The sequence below is a fragment of the Tyto alba genome, unplaced genomic scaffold, assembly GCF_018691265.1.
Source record: "Tyto alba isolate M040663 unplaced genomic scaffold, T.alba_DEE_v4.0 Super-Scaffold_11, whole genome shotgun sequence".
Taxonomy (NCBI): domain Eukaryota; kingdom Metazoa; phylum Chordata; class Aves; order Strigiformes; family Tytonidae; genus Tyto; species Tyto alba.
Genome location: NW_024881273.1, coordinates 269,721 through 284,765, shown reverse-complemented (window position 1 = coordinate 284,765; position 15,045 = coordinate 269,721). Strand labels below are relative to the sequence as shown.

The 15,045-nt window shown below is 41.1% G+C and overlaps 3 protein-coding genes across 8 annotated transcripts in view; all 3 read left to right on the top strand.

Moving 5' to 3' along the window:
* The first annotated feature begins 195 nt into the window (after nucleotides 1–195).
* ZBTB43 (zinc finger and BTB domain containing 43) lies at nucleotides 196–11,670 on the top strand. Of its 4 annotated transcripts, XM_042786621.1 has the most exons (3): nucleotides 3,473–3,490; nucleotides 4,598–5,827; nucleotides 11,628–11,670. In XM_042786621.1, the coding sequence occupies exons 2-3, from the start codon at nucleotides 4,621–4,623 to the stop codon at nucleotides 11,633–11,635; spliced, it is 1,215 nt and encodes a 404-aa protein (XP_042642555.1). In that variant the 5' UTR covers nucleotides 3,473–3,490; nucleotides 4,598–4,620; the 3' UTR covers nucleotides 11,636–11,670. The 4 variants fall into 4 exon arrangements, with proteins under 4 accessions (XP_042642554.1, XP_032839031.1, XP_042642555.1 ...); XM_042786620.1 differs by lacking the exons at nucleotides 3,473–3,490; nucleotides 11,628–11,670 and adding an exon at nucleotides 196–304 and having other exon boundaries at nucleotides 4,598–10,935; XM_032983140.2 differs by lacking the exons at nucleotides 3,473–3,490; nucleotides 11,628–11,670 and adding an exon at nucleotides 640–709 and having other exon boundaries at nucleotides 4,598–10,935.
* Nucleotides 11,644–15,045, top strand: part of ZBTB34 (zinc finger and BTB domain containing 34) — an 18,256-nt gene continuing 14,854 nt past the window's right edge. Inside the window, exon 1 of one of the 3 annotated variants that reach the window (XM_042786616.1) lies at nucleotides 11,644–11,731. The gene's annotated coding sequence lies outside the window, so the exon portion shown is untranslated. Of the gene's footprint in view, nucleotides 11,732–13,170; nucleotides 13,274–15,045 lie in introns of those variants that run through there. The other 2 variants (XM_042786615.1, XM_042786617.1) reach the window with 2 other exon arrangements.
* RALGPS1 (Ral GEF with PH domain and SH3 binding motif 1) overlaps nucleotides 13,253–15,045 on the top strand; it is a 142,228-nt gene continuing 140,435 nt past the window's right edge. Inside the window, exon 1 of the mRNA XM_042786610.1 lies at nucleotides 13,253–13,273. The gene's annotated coding sequence lies outside the window, so the exon portion shown is untranslated. The remainder of the gene's footprint in view (nucleotides 13,274–15,045) is intronic.

Here is a 15,045-nt window from a genome sequence, read left to right as displayed (position 1 = left end):
GGGGCGCCGCCGGCGCCGCCGCCGCGAGGAAGGCTCGCGCCCGGCCGCGCTACCGCCGCCGCGCGGCACCGGAGAGGGCGGGGCTGGGGCGCGCGGGGCGGGACGGCCCCTCGCGGCCAGGAAGCAGGCGGGCCGGCCCGCGCCGCCGCGTGACCGGGATGCGGAAGCGCTCCCCAGGAAGCGGGGGGGGGGGCTGTTTCCGGCGGCGGCCGGGCGGGGACGCGGAGGCGGTGCCGGCCGCACCGAGCGCTGGGGCTGGGGTCGGGGTCGCATCCCGCTATGCGAGAGACTCTGAGGCTCGCAGGTGAGACGCTGCCCGCCGCCGGCCCGCGGGAGGCTGCTCTGCGGCCGGCCCCTCTCCCCCGGGCCCGCGCCGGGTTGGGGCGGCGAGCGCGGCCTTCCCTCGCCCCGCCGCGCCCGCGGGCTCCTGCGCCGCTGCCTGGCAGAGGCGGCGCTCCCCGGCCGGCTGAGGAGCCGCGGGAGGCGAGCGCCGGGCTCAGCCCGCTCCAGGGACGGCCCGCGGGCCGGCCCGCTCGCCGCTCGGCCGCGGGGGGCGCCGGGGCCTGGCCGGGCCCGCGTCCACGGAACGCGTTCCGGACTGGGCCCTGCCCGCGCGGCCGCGGCACCTGGCGCTGCAGCGTTCTGAGCTGCTGCCGGTGCAGACGGGAGAGACCGATTTCTTCAGAGGCTCTACGTACAGAGAACTGAAGTAACTACTTACTACCACTTTCTTCGCTCATTTTAGGCGTTATTTTTAGTGTCTTCTATGTCTTACTCAGTGTTGCAGCATGGAGACATTTTATTAATTAAAGCGCAAAGACTTTGTTCTTTACGAATTGGGATAAAGAAAATGCAGAAAGAAGCAGAACAGGCTTTAAAAGGGGGAAGTGAAACCTCTTTGGAAAAACAGTTTGCTCGACACGTGTGGCTTTACTCACATGTCCGTGCACACAGAAAACATTTTACTTACATTTTGATGGCTTTGGTTTTCGTGTGAATTTAAAATAGATAAAATTCTGCCCCGACCTGGAATTGTTTCTGTAGTGGCATACTGAGTCCTTGCTGGAAGGTGGCACTTTAGACTAGCAATAACTATATAAGGTTTACAGATGTGTCTCTAAATTTCTCTTGAATGTATCCTGAAGGCTTATCATTTTTTATATGCACATTTTGAAAGATAGAGTCTGAAATCTGAGAACATTCTGAAAGGAGGTAAAGAACTGCATCTGCATTTAAAAAATCCGATTGTTTAAAAAAAAGATATTTTATCATGTATGCTAAGTATAACATAACTGTTTGAAATACTTAAATAACATTGTCAAGTTGCTTTAAGCAAAGTGGTAAGAAAAACTAACAATTGAACTGGGAGGCATAGTATTCTATTACTCTCTGGAGAAATATCAGTAGCTCTTTAGTTCTCCTGAAGTGGATTGGTTGTATGGATACATAGCAGGACTGATACTTTGATGCAAAAACTGAGGAGTGCCAAAACCAGTAAATTTAAAGGTGGTCTTCTGCTTTTATGTGGATGACAACTTGAAGACCAGCTGAACTGCAAGCTTTTTAGAGGTTCCTATTCCAAGGAAGTAATTTAAAAATCTGCTGTTTCTAATATTCTCTTGGATTTACTAAATTAAAGAATCATTCAGACTACTGAACAGTTTATATTTACAGTCATACAGATTGTTCTTGCACTAGCTAAAAGTGGTTGTATGACAGCTAGGCTATCAGTGTAGTAGTACTCAATGCAAATTCCACATTTACACTTCAGATGTGACAGTTTCTGGTAATTCACTTCTAGTGAGTTGGTTACTGTCTCTAGACTTTTTATTTTGCTTGAAAGGTGGGGAAATGGTGCTACTTTCTGGTTTATACCTTCATGTGAAATTTCCCTATATTTTGGGGAATACATCTGAAGAAGCTTGTTCAAGGATCTGCATAATCATTTTCAGCTTGTCAGATGCGTAAAGCAAGCTGTGAAGACGCTGGGGGGTAATGCTTTGTGATGTAAAGGGCTTTCCTCTTTCATAAGCTGTTAAAGCACTTGAAAGTAGTGGTGTGCTAGATATGCAAGTTTTAGTCTGTCTCCTCAGCTGATGCATCTTGATTACTGTCTCAGCAGAATGTAACTGCTCACCCGTGATGTACGGAGGCAGTATTTGTAGGAAGACTGCCTTGTGCCACTAAGTATTAAAAAAACCAAACAAACAAACAAAACACAAAAAGAAACCCAGCATTAAAATTATGAGTGATTCTCATCTTCAATCTGAGGATCCCAAGATACTTGGTAAACACCGCTTAAGTTAAACAGTTGTTTCAACCAGTAAAATAGTTTTTACAGTAAACATACAATTTATGAAAATGTAGAAGTGTATGTGATTACATATAGCAAGTTATGGTGCTCAACTACGAAATTTTTAGTTATTTGACTCTCCTTCAATGGGAGCTTTATTCAGACCTTTCAGTTCCTCTTGCTACCTAACATTGGAAATTAGTGTAAGATTTGAAGAAAGAAGGAAACTGTGGTCAAAAAAGGTACCTTTTTTCTATGCTGCCGTGACTAGGTTGCTGTGATTATTTATGGTTACAAATGGGTTTCATATATAACAGGTCATTCTTCCCAGTTTGTTTTCTTCGGAGACCTTCATAAGATAGTCGGATTGATGCCATGCTTCTAATGAGAAAGTAAAAAGGAAATTTAAAAGCATAATCTTCACGGTTCTGCAGATGTCGGTTTCAGTGTTTACAAGGAGTTTGGGCTGTATTTGTTGAAAAATCTTGATGGCTTTCCAACACCCACATGCTTGTTTTCTTATGGAAAACCTGTTCACCTCTATATGAGACAACAGTGAATAGTCTGTTCACTTATGCTCCATATACTTGTCATTGTTTTTTAGCTCTGAAACTTTTAGAGATGGAACACTTGAGTTTTTTGGGCGAGTGAGAGAGAGTTGTCTAGAATATGAGTTTGAAAACAGATCAGAATGGTAAGGAAGGGATTATGTAACCATGAGCTGTTGATTAAACGTTGAGTGATTTACATAATCACTCCTGTGTGGTTTGTGTTTTGTAAGAAAACACTGCTGGTTTTTCTGCACTTAGCAGTCATACATTTGTGCCGATGTGCCAGCATTTTAACACAGTGCACCAAACGAACAGTTTTCTATTGGTGGTTATATAACAATATGGAAAGTACTGTGGCTACTGTACAGACTCTCTGTAGCAGGGATTTGTAATCATATTTTCTCAAATCAATATTTCCATAGGTGTATTTCCATTTCAGAGTCCTCCAGCTGTTCGTAATGCAAGTTCTAATTTTGCAGCATATTAAAGTGCTTTAAATTCTGTATGTATACACTATCTGCTAATTTACTAAGTATTTTCTCTCAGGTGTGCAGCCCCATCTGTTAAAACTGACACTTTCTCAGAAGAAACAGAACTTGACAGAGGAAAACTTCTTGCTGCTCCATGGCTTTTTTGGAATTCCATTGTATTCAATCTATGATTTATCAAACTGAAAAACTGAACAAGTTTAACTTCTCCAGGCAGTTAACACTGGTCTTTTCTAATTGCATTCAAACTTTTGTCATTATTTCTAATGCAAATTTATCTCAAATTCAATTTAAAGTAGACATTTTAAAGAATCTTACTAGCTTAAAAAACACTTAACTTTGCAATAAGACATCTGGATCATGTGGGAATACAAGCATTAAAATCTGTGAGCTCTTAGCTGAGCTTCTAGCATATAATTGTTACATTGTTACAAATACAGAAGGTACATGCAGGAAAAAATCTGTACAGCAGATCTATCACTTTCCTGATTAACATTTTAAATTCTGTAATGTCTTTATTAAAGTGAGGAATGTTATCTGAAAAAACATCTGAAAAAGCTCAGAATTGAAAGATTGGATTATAGTCCTGCAACTGTACAACATATTGTTATTCCACCTTTCAGTTAATAAAAAGACAGAGAAATATTACTGGAAGAGTTGTAAGCATCATTCTCACTAAGGTTTTATCTGTGCTGCCTTTATCAATGTGTGAATCAATATGTTGGCTTTTGAAGACTTCATTTAAAGTGAAGTATTTTGTAAGAGTACAATCATTCTTTACTGGGGGATCAATGAGAATATTTTGTTGGCAGTTGAAATGCAGAATCATTCATAAGCTGTTATAAATTCTGGGACATCCTGGAGTTAGAACTCCACTGCTGTAATTTCATCAAATAACTGGTTTTGTTATCTTAAACTCATGCTTGAAATGCTTAATCTATCTCAACTGGGTAGCATGCTGTTTGTAATTCCTGCTGTAGTTGATGAGTCCTCTTGGATAGATGAAACACAACAAAATGTGCTGGCATAGCAATTTGTGGCCTCAGTACAACTTTCAGAAAAGAGAGAAATGGGGTAGGGTGGGAGAAATGGAAGTACAGAGTAGCATAGGTTCCAGAAAATACTGGGTTGAGTTCCATATGAGTCTGCTTAAGTCTTATTTGTTAAAGAAAAAAAGAAAAAGGAAATTGAAAGATCAATAGTTTACTAAGCAGAATTTCTGGTTTTGTCTTTTTTTTTTTTTTTTTTTTTTTTTTCCCTTACAGCACAACACTAAATTTGTAATGAAATGGAGTCTGGGTCAAGCTCTTTCCGAGTGGAATTTCCAGATTTTTCTAGCACCATTTTGCAGAAGTTAAACCAGCAGCGCCAGCAAGGACAGTTATGTGATGTGTCCATTGTAGTTCAGGGCCATCTCTTCAGAGCCCATAAAGCTGTTCTTGCAGCTAGTTCACCTTACTTCTGTGATCAGGTTCTCCTAAAAAACAGCAGGCGAATAGTCCTGCCTGATGTGATGAATCCCAGAGTATTTGAAAACATTCTTCTGTCTACTTATACAGGTCGGCTGGTAATGCCTGCTCCAGAAATTGTTAGTTACTTGACAGCAGCAAGTTTCCTTCAGATGTGGCATGTAGTGGATAAATGCACTGAAGTGCTAGAGGGGAACCCAACAGTTCTGTGTCAGAAGATGAATCATGGCAGTGATCATCAGTCCCCAAGCAGTAGTAGTTACAATGGCCTTGTTGAAACCTTTGAACTTGGCTCTGGAGGACAGACGGAATTCCACAAAGTGCAGGAACTAAGGGATGGTGAAAATGAAGAGGAGAGCTCTAAAGATGAACTGTCGTGTCAGCTGACAGAACATGAGTACCTTCCCAGTAATTCTTCAACAGAACATGACAGACTTAGCACTGGAATGACAAGTCAAGATGGTGAAGAAGGAACTAGTGATAGTGCAGAGTATCAGTACACCAGACCTATGTATAGCAAACCCAGCATCATGTCTCACAAACGGTGGATCCATGTGAAACCAGAAAGATTCGAACAAGACTGTGAAGGTGTTGATAATCCTTATGATGAACACCAAGTTTCTGAATCCATGAATGCCATTCAGGCAGATCATTCAATCCAGTCTTCAGGTGTTGAAGACTTTCATATAGGTGACAAAAAGATGGAAGCAGAATTTGATGAACAGGCAGATGAAAGTAATTATGATGAACAAGTTGACTTCTATGGCTCTTCCATGGAAGAATTCTCTGGTGAAAGGGCGGATGGAAATTTAAGTGCTCACAGACAGGATCTTATGATAGCAGCAGGCTACAGTGAAGGCATTGAAATGGCTACAGGAATTAAAGAAGAAACATCCCTCACTGGATTCTCACATGCTGATAAGCTGTATCCTTGTCAGTGTGGAAAAAGCTTTACACACAAAAGTCAGAGAGATCGGCATATGAGTATGCACCTTGGTCTTCGACCTTATGGCTGTGGTGTCTGTGGTAAGAAATTCAAAATGAAACACCATCTTGTAGGCCATATGAAAATTCATACAGGCATAAAACCATATGAGTGTAATATCTGTGGGAAAAGATTTATGTGGCGGGACAGTTTTCATCGGCATGTGACCTCTTGTACCAAGTCATATCAAGCTTCTAAAGCTGAGCAGAGTACTACTGAGATGAACTAAGACATTAGTGCTTACATTTGTTTAGTAGAGTAAGCAAAGTGAAGTAATTATGCAAATAATGTCTGGTACTTGCTATTGTAAATTCTCAAAAAAAAAAGTTTTAACGATTATGCTGGTATAAGCAGACCAAACTTGTATTTTCCACAGTATTACTCCAGTGTTTGATGTGTGAAGTACAAATGGTTAATCTGAAAGGTGCTTGCAAAATGAGGTCTGTAAGGTCTTTGTGACATTGATTGTTATCACAGCAGCATTTAGAAGTCCTGTTGTTTTTCTAAGTCTTCTAAATTCACAGTAAAACCCAGCTCTAAATTGACCCAAGTCCTGCAAATACGTAATGAAGCAGGAATTCAAGTAGCCCTGCTTAATGAAAAAGAGAACTAAGATGACCAAACCAGGTAATATGATTCACATTTTAATGAAAAAAAAAAAAAAGTTAGAATTCCACCTTAAACTGGAGATTGCCAACATACTTAACATGCATCATTAGATACTATACATAGTTAAATAGCCTTTGCTGTATAGCTTAATGAAAGGCAGTGTTAAAGATGGTTTGGCTTTCCTTTGTCTTCCATTTTTTGTATCCATCTTTAGTAAAACAAATGTCTAATTTTGTGCTGATTTCCGTTTAGAGTCTGTAAAGCACTTAAATATAGTTGAGCACTATATAAACTTCAGTCTTTATTAAGTATAATTTGTCTTTGCTCCTATAGAGTCTAATGCTGTATGACTCTTGGCTTGACTTGATTTTGATGGCTACATCGTAAGAGCTTTTAAAGTGTGTGTAGTAAATATGTCTTGTCAAAAAAAAAAAAAAAAAAAGAAAGGCTATTTGGAACTTAGCCAAAATAATCAAACGTTTAAACTGTAGTTTTCTGTCCAGATTTTTGTGGCTTACTACAGTAGCAAGTACCAAACTCTGTAGATTCACAAGTTGACTTTTTATTGGTACAAAAAATTCTTTGAGAACTTCTGTCTAGTTTTAGAAATCTGCTTTAGGAAAATTATTTAGTCATTGGTAGGTATTTATACTTTTAATTCTTTAATCTTTCAATAGTAAGAACTATAATACAGATTCTTGGTACTGAACTACTGTGACATGTGATGACAAGCAGCCAGAGTTGTTTACCTCTTCACATGGAGTTGCTTGTGAAAAAAAGTAGAAAGTATGGTATTTGGATCTATTAATGGTACTGCAGAACATGGTACCATGCTCATGTCCAAAGTCTGGATTTTTGCTGGGAAAGTGGCACTTCTGCTTCATTAGGATGAGGATCTATATGCTGGGCTCTCATTCTTGGAGATAGATGGAGGAGTGTTTGTAGTTCTGAGAGATGCTGCCAGCTCTGCAGGTAGACTGAATGCATCAGTTCTAAAGGTGGCAACAGGATTTTGGGGTTGAAAGCTTAATGCAGTCCTATGCAAAAGCAATTAACCCTTCTTTGTAGCTTACTGAAACATACTATGAAAAGGAAAGAGCCTTTAGAGCATACACAGAAAGTGGTGATGTCCGAATACAGTGCTGGTAACATGGGGAAAAAAGTTAACCAGCATCAAAGGCCTAAGCCTGTCTGGCCCCATTTTATGTATTAGATACTGCAGTATGCAGGATAGCATACTTAAACAGATGACCCTGTATGGTGAAGCAAAACCACACAAAATAATTACTATTTAGATGCTTTTTTGATCTCCCAGTATCTTAAGATGCAACCGAACTGTATCCTGAGCATGAATGTCTGGTACAAGCTGGGAGTTTACTACTCAGTGAGCTGTGATTACTGTAACTTCTTTTCTGGCATTCTACTTAAAAACTTTAATTTTTTTAAGAGGCTCTTAATTCTTAATCTTCTAATGGTTCAGATATTTTTCATACAGAATTTTGTTAAAACAGATATTCCCAAATATGATGAACCCATTGCTGGCAATGGGCATTAATGGTCAGCACCACAGAGTTCCTATTCTTAGCACTTAATTGAACTCTACGATACACCATGGTGGCCATATATAACCCTTGTAATCAAGGTAACTAAACAGGGATTTGCTCACTAACACTGTAACCTGCTTAATGTATAGAAGCACTTTGTATTTAAAAAAAAAATAAAAAAAAAAAGAAAACAAACCATAAAACTTTATAAGTATGTTTTTTAAACTTAGAAATTATATTCCCTTTATGGTTTGTTTCTACACTGCTAACACTGTCTTTTTTAATATTAAAAAAAAAAAATATAATGCTTGCCTGTTTACATGAGTGTAGAGGAAAGGGTTCTTGCACTCAGTGGCCCTATTTTTCCATTCTCCAAGGCCTTACTACATACAGGGTGTCATTTCTGCAAGTACCATCATCACATTTGAGGAAAGGTATTCTCATACTCATTTCAAGAATGATCTTGTATATTACATTAGTTCTCAACCCCTTTCAAATTGTCACTTCAGTGTTGCATAAAAAGGTTAAGGGTGCCTCTTCCCATTTAAGCATAAAAAAGGCTGGTCAGAAACACCAGGCTGAAAACTATGGTCAAACAAAAAATTATTTCTGTTAAACCCAGACCATCCTACAGAGCTGCCAGCAAAACCGTTTATTTTACCAGCTTGGAATGACTTTTATATGGGACATTTCAAAGATAAACATTATTCCTATTTGCAGTTAGGTTACTTTGAAATAAAGCTTTAAAATAAAATATACTGCGAGAGACACTTTAAAGGTTTTATAAAAGGTCCAGTAGATCATATTATAGAACCATGTCCTTTTTTAATGACTTAGCATGAATAGTAACTTTAATATTTACTTATTACTGTTTTACCCCATATGATGACATTGTCTTGAAAATCTAACAAATGTTGCTCCACTGATCTTGTAGCACTTGGCTTTCCGATGTTAATTTACATGAAACCAATTGATTGCAGGAAAATACTGATATGGTTGTCATGAGATCTAGTTAAGATTGATGATTTAAGGGAAGCTTGAGATTCATGTCTCAAATCCTTACTTTCACTTATCACAAGCAAAACAGTTGACTTACAGTGTTTTTTTCTGAATTTAATTTATTGCCCTTTGACAAACTTCTAATCACTGATTCAGGTAATGGGGGGGAAAAAAGATAACAATAAATTACTTAAACACTTAAGGAAAAGTCTTTCCTCCCTCTTCCTCAGGCTTAACTTAAATCTAACACCTCTCCTCTCTGCCTATGTAGTCTCAGTTTCCTGTGTTTTCACCGAGAGTTGCACTCAGCCTGTGCCAATTCTTTTAGTGAAATGACAGATCCCACATGAGGTTGGGTTCCTATCTGTACTGGCTTGTCTGATGCTCTTCATTTCTTAGTGGTTGTCCTCTGCTGCTCTGGGCTGGTCAGTGTCACTGTTCATGATGACACTGACCATAGTCCCTTCGGGGATGTGCCTGTTCCAGCTTGGGTCTTCTATGGGCCTCGGTTACTTCGGAGGTGTACCTGCTCTGGCATGGCTTGGCTGTAGGCCAAAGTTCCCTCAGAAGTGAATCTCTTCAGGCATGGAGTGTGTCCTTCTGTGAGTGTGTGTCTTTTCCATGTGCTCTCCCCAAGAGCAGCTCTTCAGTTTCTCCTCATGCGTTTCCAGATATGTTTCCCCAGGAGTATCTTCTTATGTGTCTCCCTGCATCTCTTGCTAGCAGCTGCCAATTTGTCTGAAATATGTTTAAGCTGAGGCACTGTGCACACCTCTGGTTAAGTTTTGGCATGCAGTGGATTGTTTACATCTGTTTCAGTGCAGGCTAGAACCTATTTTGACTAGCACAGGGCAGTTCATAACCCCTTGCCATGTCACTCTTGCAGGCCCATGCTACTGAAATCCTACACTTGATGGCCAATACAGTTGTACACAGTAAACCAAGGTATGCAGATGCAGCTTCTGTCAAGCTCTTAATCTTTGTTAATGGAGTGGTCTTGTTCGAGATACAAGAAATTACTTCATGTTTGTGAGGAGAAGGGAAGCGATCCATATATATATATATATAAAATAGGAATGCATATGTATATGATAAATTTCATTAATCTTCCCTCAAGCTTCATCACCTTTAATGATATGGCTTAGAAACATCTGTGCATTTTTATATTGCTTGCTGTTGGCTGTAGTAAAGTGAATGCCTTCTGAAAACCAGAATCATTGTACGCACAGGAGGCTTTCAGAATTTTCTGCTGCTGTGAAGCCATTTGTTGTCCTAACAGTGGTAAGAACGTTTAATGATACTACAGCTAAGTTCCTTTTCATTCCATTTTGTAACTAAGATGTTAATTACCATGGAATCTCTAACTGCCATTCTGAAATATTCAACTATTAGCAGGGTTAAGATCTCTGCTTAGGTGTGTATCTGACACTTTTGAGGGAGGAGGCTCCCATTCCACACGCCACTGTTGGGGTGTTGTTGTTGTGTTGTTTTTTAAACATTACCTTGTTTGTTTTATGAGCGAGAAGGTAGACTCCAGAAGCTACTGTCAGTACAATTTTTGGTCTTGGCTTTTTTTTTTTTCATCTGGGGTTGAGAAACTGTCCTGTATCATAAGCAAGGTAGATGATCAAAGGCTGATGTATTGGGTTTCTCATTATAAAAAGAGTATTTGATGTCCCTGTATTATTGAGCCTGAAAGAATGGAGGCACATCAGGTTTTGTAATCTCAATACTTTTGCATTGGTGCCAGAAAGATGACCCATCTCTGAATTACGACAGCCTACAGCAGTATATTGAGTATTTTACTTTAACAGAATTAGAACCTTTCTCAAAGCAACAAAGGAGAGTTGGTTTTTTTGTCATTTAACTGCTTAATTGGATAGCTAGGCTTCTTTAGCTATAAGCTGTAAATTGTCAGTGCCCTAGGGGAAGATGCTGGAAAACAAAATGGTATATTTTTAACATGATTAAATTGTAAGTTCCGATTATTGCTTGAAGCCTGTGTCTGTCGATTGCTGCTCCTTTTTTTATTATTCATGGGATTCCATATTTCTTCCAGAAATGTAACTGTTTATGCAAGTCAAGTGAATCTTCCTTAATGAGCTATAAGTTTTTATTCTAAACAAGTCATTTATAATAGTAAACTCGCATATCTTGATATTTTGTGAGATGTTATGCCTGTATTGCAGAGGTTGGATAGTTTTGTCTATAAATATTGCTGTCCTAATTGTACAGCATGGTTTTAATTTAATGTTACTGTTCAATATTTTCTTCTTATAGAAGAGTCCCATGCCCCTTTTTTGTATAACATGTTTTAATAAATGTTATCTGTCAACTTTGTAAATGTTTTCTTAAGCTTGAATGAAAGGAATGCATGTCTAGTACTAGTATTTAATATTTCACTTTTGCCAAAACAATAAGTGCTTAGACAAAAGTACAAATCAAAAAGTTGTTGATATATAACTTTATTAAATATATAAAGAAAAAGTGTATCTAGTTATGTGTCTTCTTGAAATGTTGAGAACATGCCAGCCTAGCCTAAGAAAACACTAAACTAAAACCTGATTTTTATAACACAGTAAGTTGATGAATTTGGGGAATTGGACCCATTTCTGTGGTGCTTAGGTAATTAGTTCCCATGTTAGTCCAAATTTATCGAACAGGTTTTATTATAACTTTTTTTTTTCAGAACAGTGATCCGTAAAGTTACGATACAGAATGTACAGGCTGATAAGAAAATTCCAGAACACTTACTTCATAGTAGCAGCAACAGCATGTCCAAAAAGCCTACAGGTAAATTTGAAGTAGGTATGGGTAACATGTAGACTTTTTTTCTTGTCTGAGAGAAATTTCATACTGTGAAAGTATTAAAGATTAAATTTCCATTCTCTTCCTGTGAGGATTCCTCCTCTCCCTGATTAAATTTAGGTACTCTTACTGAACAATTTACTTTGTCCAACCTCTATCTATTCAGTCCTCATAATGCCTGCTAGCTAAACAAAAAATGAGCTTACTCTCATTTAAAGTATATTCAGCTAATTCCTGGAGAAACCAGTATTTGTGTACCATACACCTCAGTCTTCAGCAATTTTAAATGGAATATGGTACAAGAAAATTCATTTCCTATTGCTGTTGGCTGCACTTACTGAATGCACGTAAGAAGAAGCCCAAAGTATTCTGTCCATTGAGAATAAGTCCTTTGATTTTCTTTGATATGAGTGAACAAATAGCATTTGTGTGTCTGTTATTTAACTTTGTTATTTATGCCCTGGCCAGGATGTTCCCCAAGCTGCTACTTTACCCTGATTACCATTCAATGCCTATTTTCTGAAGACTGTCTTCCATATGTTTTATAGGGAGAGAATTACATACCTCCAGAAGACAAAATGTGATGTCCAAAGTTAGATCATGTGGGTATCCCAGCAGTGCCTACTGGCACCAGTCACTGACTTTTATCAAGCAGTACATGAGCTATCTGGTAAAACATTGAATCATTACCCTACATAAACTACAAGCATATGCAGGATAAGCTCAAAAAAGATGTGCATGTTAGCTAAAACAATTTGTGTAAGTTATAAGAACAGCGTAACACTCTTTAATTCCTCAAGCTGCTCAGCCAGAGTGGCAGTTGCCAGCTGGGGTGGGGGGTGTCCTCTCCCAAAATCTTCCTTACTGCATCTCTGTGCACTGGGACGGGTGTGCCATCTGAGGTGCGCCCAAGACTCAGGACAGCAAAAAATGGGTGTCTCAAAATGCAGGAGATTGTGCTGTTCTGGAAATGAATACTTCTCATGTAACGCTTTGTTGTTCATAGTAATCTCTAACGCTTTTCATTTTTTCTAAATGCTCCACTACTGGTACATTTTTTCATTGGTGTGTTACGTTAGAAGCTAAGCACCGTGAGAATTCTGGGAACGGATTTGCTTGCGTGTGCGCTGGCTTCAGTGAAAGCTTCAACTCTGTTCGGTGTCCGTGGGGCAGCTGTGCTGCAAGGGAGGCTGCAGCCCTCGCCGGCAGCGGGGCGGGCCCGCAGCTGGGGGGCGCGGGGGGCAGGGGCCCGCGGGGGGCAGGGGCCCGCGGGGGACCGGGGCCCGCGGGGGGCCGGGGCCCGCACTCCCGGCTCGGCGGAGCCCCCCGAGCCTCGGGCGGGGCGGCGCGGCGACGCGACTCCGCCCACTGCCGGGACACGTCACCGGGAAGCGGAAGTGCTGCCGGGCGAATCAGTTCCGGGTGCGAGCAGCTGTGGGAGCGGGCGGGAAGCGGCGGGGGCAGCGGGCAGGGGCCGGGCCGGGCCGGGCCGGCGACCCGCCATGTGAGAGACGCTGACAGCGCCAGGTGAGCAGCGGGCGGGCTGGCGCGGCGCGGCAGGCGCCTGTCCCGGGGGCCGCGCGGCCCTCCCGCGCGGGACGGAGGCCGTTCTCCGGGCAGGGGGTCCCGGCACCCTGACAGGCCCCTCAGGGGCGGCGGCCCGGGCGCGGCGCAGGGCCCGGCCGTGGTCCCGCGCCAGCGGGCGAGGGCTCGGTTCCGCGGCCGCCCGTGAGCCGCGGGGGCGAGCCGCGACGCGGGCCGCTTGGAAGCGGCGGCAGCCTCTCTGCGGCCGCGACCGATCCCGGCTCCGCCGGGGTTGCTCCCCTCCTAGGCTCGCCTCGCCAGAAACTGTCGCCGCGCAGCCCGAGTCTGTCCCTCTACTGTCGTTTGGGCTTGCTGGTAGGGCGGACGAGCGCGTCTGTGTCTTGGTCTTTTATTAACCAGAGCAAGGCATAAAATAACTGGCACGGTGGTCTTGGGCAGGCGAACCTGGTTGACAGAGGTGCCGTTGATAGTGTTATTGCCAGAAGTTGGTAGAGCCTTTGGCTGCTGCTGTTCCATTGGAGGAGTTGGAAGTTTTAGTGAAGTCCCAGTCTCTGTAATTGCAAAGGCCCTTCGGAATCCCTGCAGATGCGCATAGCATACAGAATTGGAGTTATTTTAGAATAAACCAAAGTTGAGAGTGAATTTGGAACAAGCCTGAACAGTCTCAGAATCATTGATGTGGGAGTGCCTGGGTGCCAGAAAAGAAAGGTGGTGTAACATTAGCTGCACTGCAGTCATTACATGTTACAGAATTCTCAGCACCTGGAATCGGGATGTGCCTGGGCTTCATTGCCTGCTCAATAAGAGCTACAAAACGTTCAGTCTATCAGAAGTAATGGACTTGGAAAATACTATGAAAATGTGTTCTTCACAACTGCTTTAAATCTCTTGCAAAAAAATTATTGGTGATATATACAGAATATAGCTACTTCACTGCTTAAAAGAAATATCGGAGCCAAAGTTACAATTTGATGAAGAGTGACTAAGATTTAAAAAAAAAAAAAAAAAAGTAGAAGGATTAAAATGCATAATACTAACCAAGTATTAACTTGGTGGCAAATAATTTATTATTTTAATAGCAGAAGATACAAAAGCTCTCTCACCCTCCACTCCCTCAATTCTTAATGTTCTTGGTGTATATATATTGCAAGCCTCGTGCTGTCAGTTGGGGGTTTTTTAATACTGATAGTGACATCTCAAATTTGTCAGCTATTCAGAAAATGTGGTTAGAAACTATCTAGGATTACAGAATGGTTATGCTATTATGTCTGTGCACAAAATAAAAGTTTGTGATCATTACTTGTAAGACCTTGCTGATTTAAAGTGTACGTATCATAAATATGTCTTTTTATTTATCTGACACAATACTTTTGCTGATCTTGGCTATCTTCAGTTTCTCTTCTAGCAACTTTCTTTTTTTTTTCCTGTGTTCAGAAATAGATACATACTACAAAAGCAGTTACAGGTAACTTGACTGCTAGAACCAAAATTAAGAGATTATTTGTACTGAGGTTTCTAATCATTGGGTGTAACTTTGTTTATGCATCAATAGTTGTTTCATTTTTACTCCATACAGGTAAGCAATTGTGAGGAAGACGATTTGAGAATAAGGGATGAAGGTGGCCTTTGGACTTCGGTTTCACAAATGCTTTGTTTGGATGTTTGCTCAAATAAGAGGCCTCTGTTATTTTTTTTCTATGAAATGCTAAATACGCAGTTCTGATAATTTCCCTGCTGCACCATACTAAGCATTG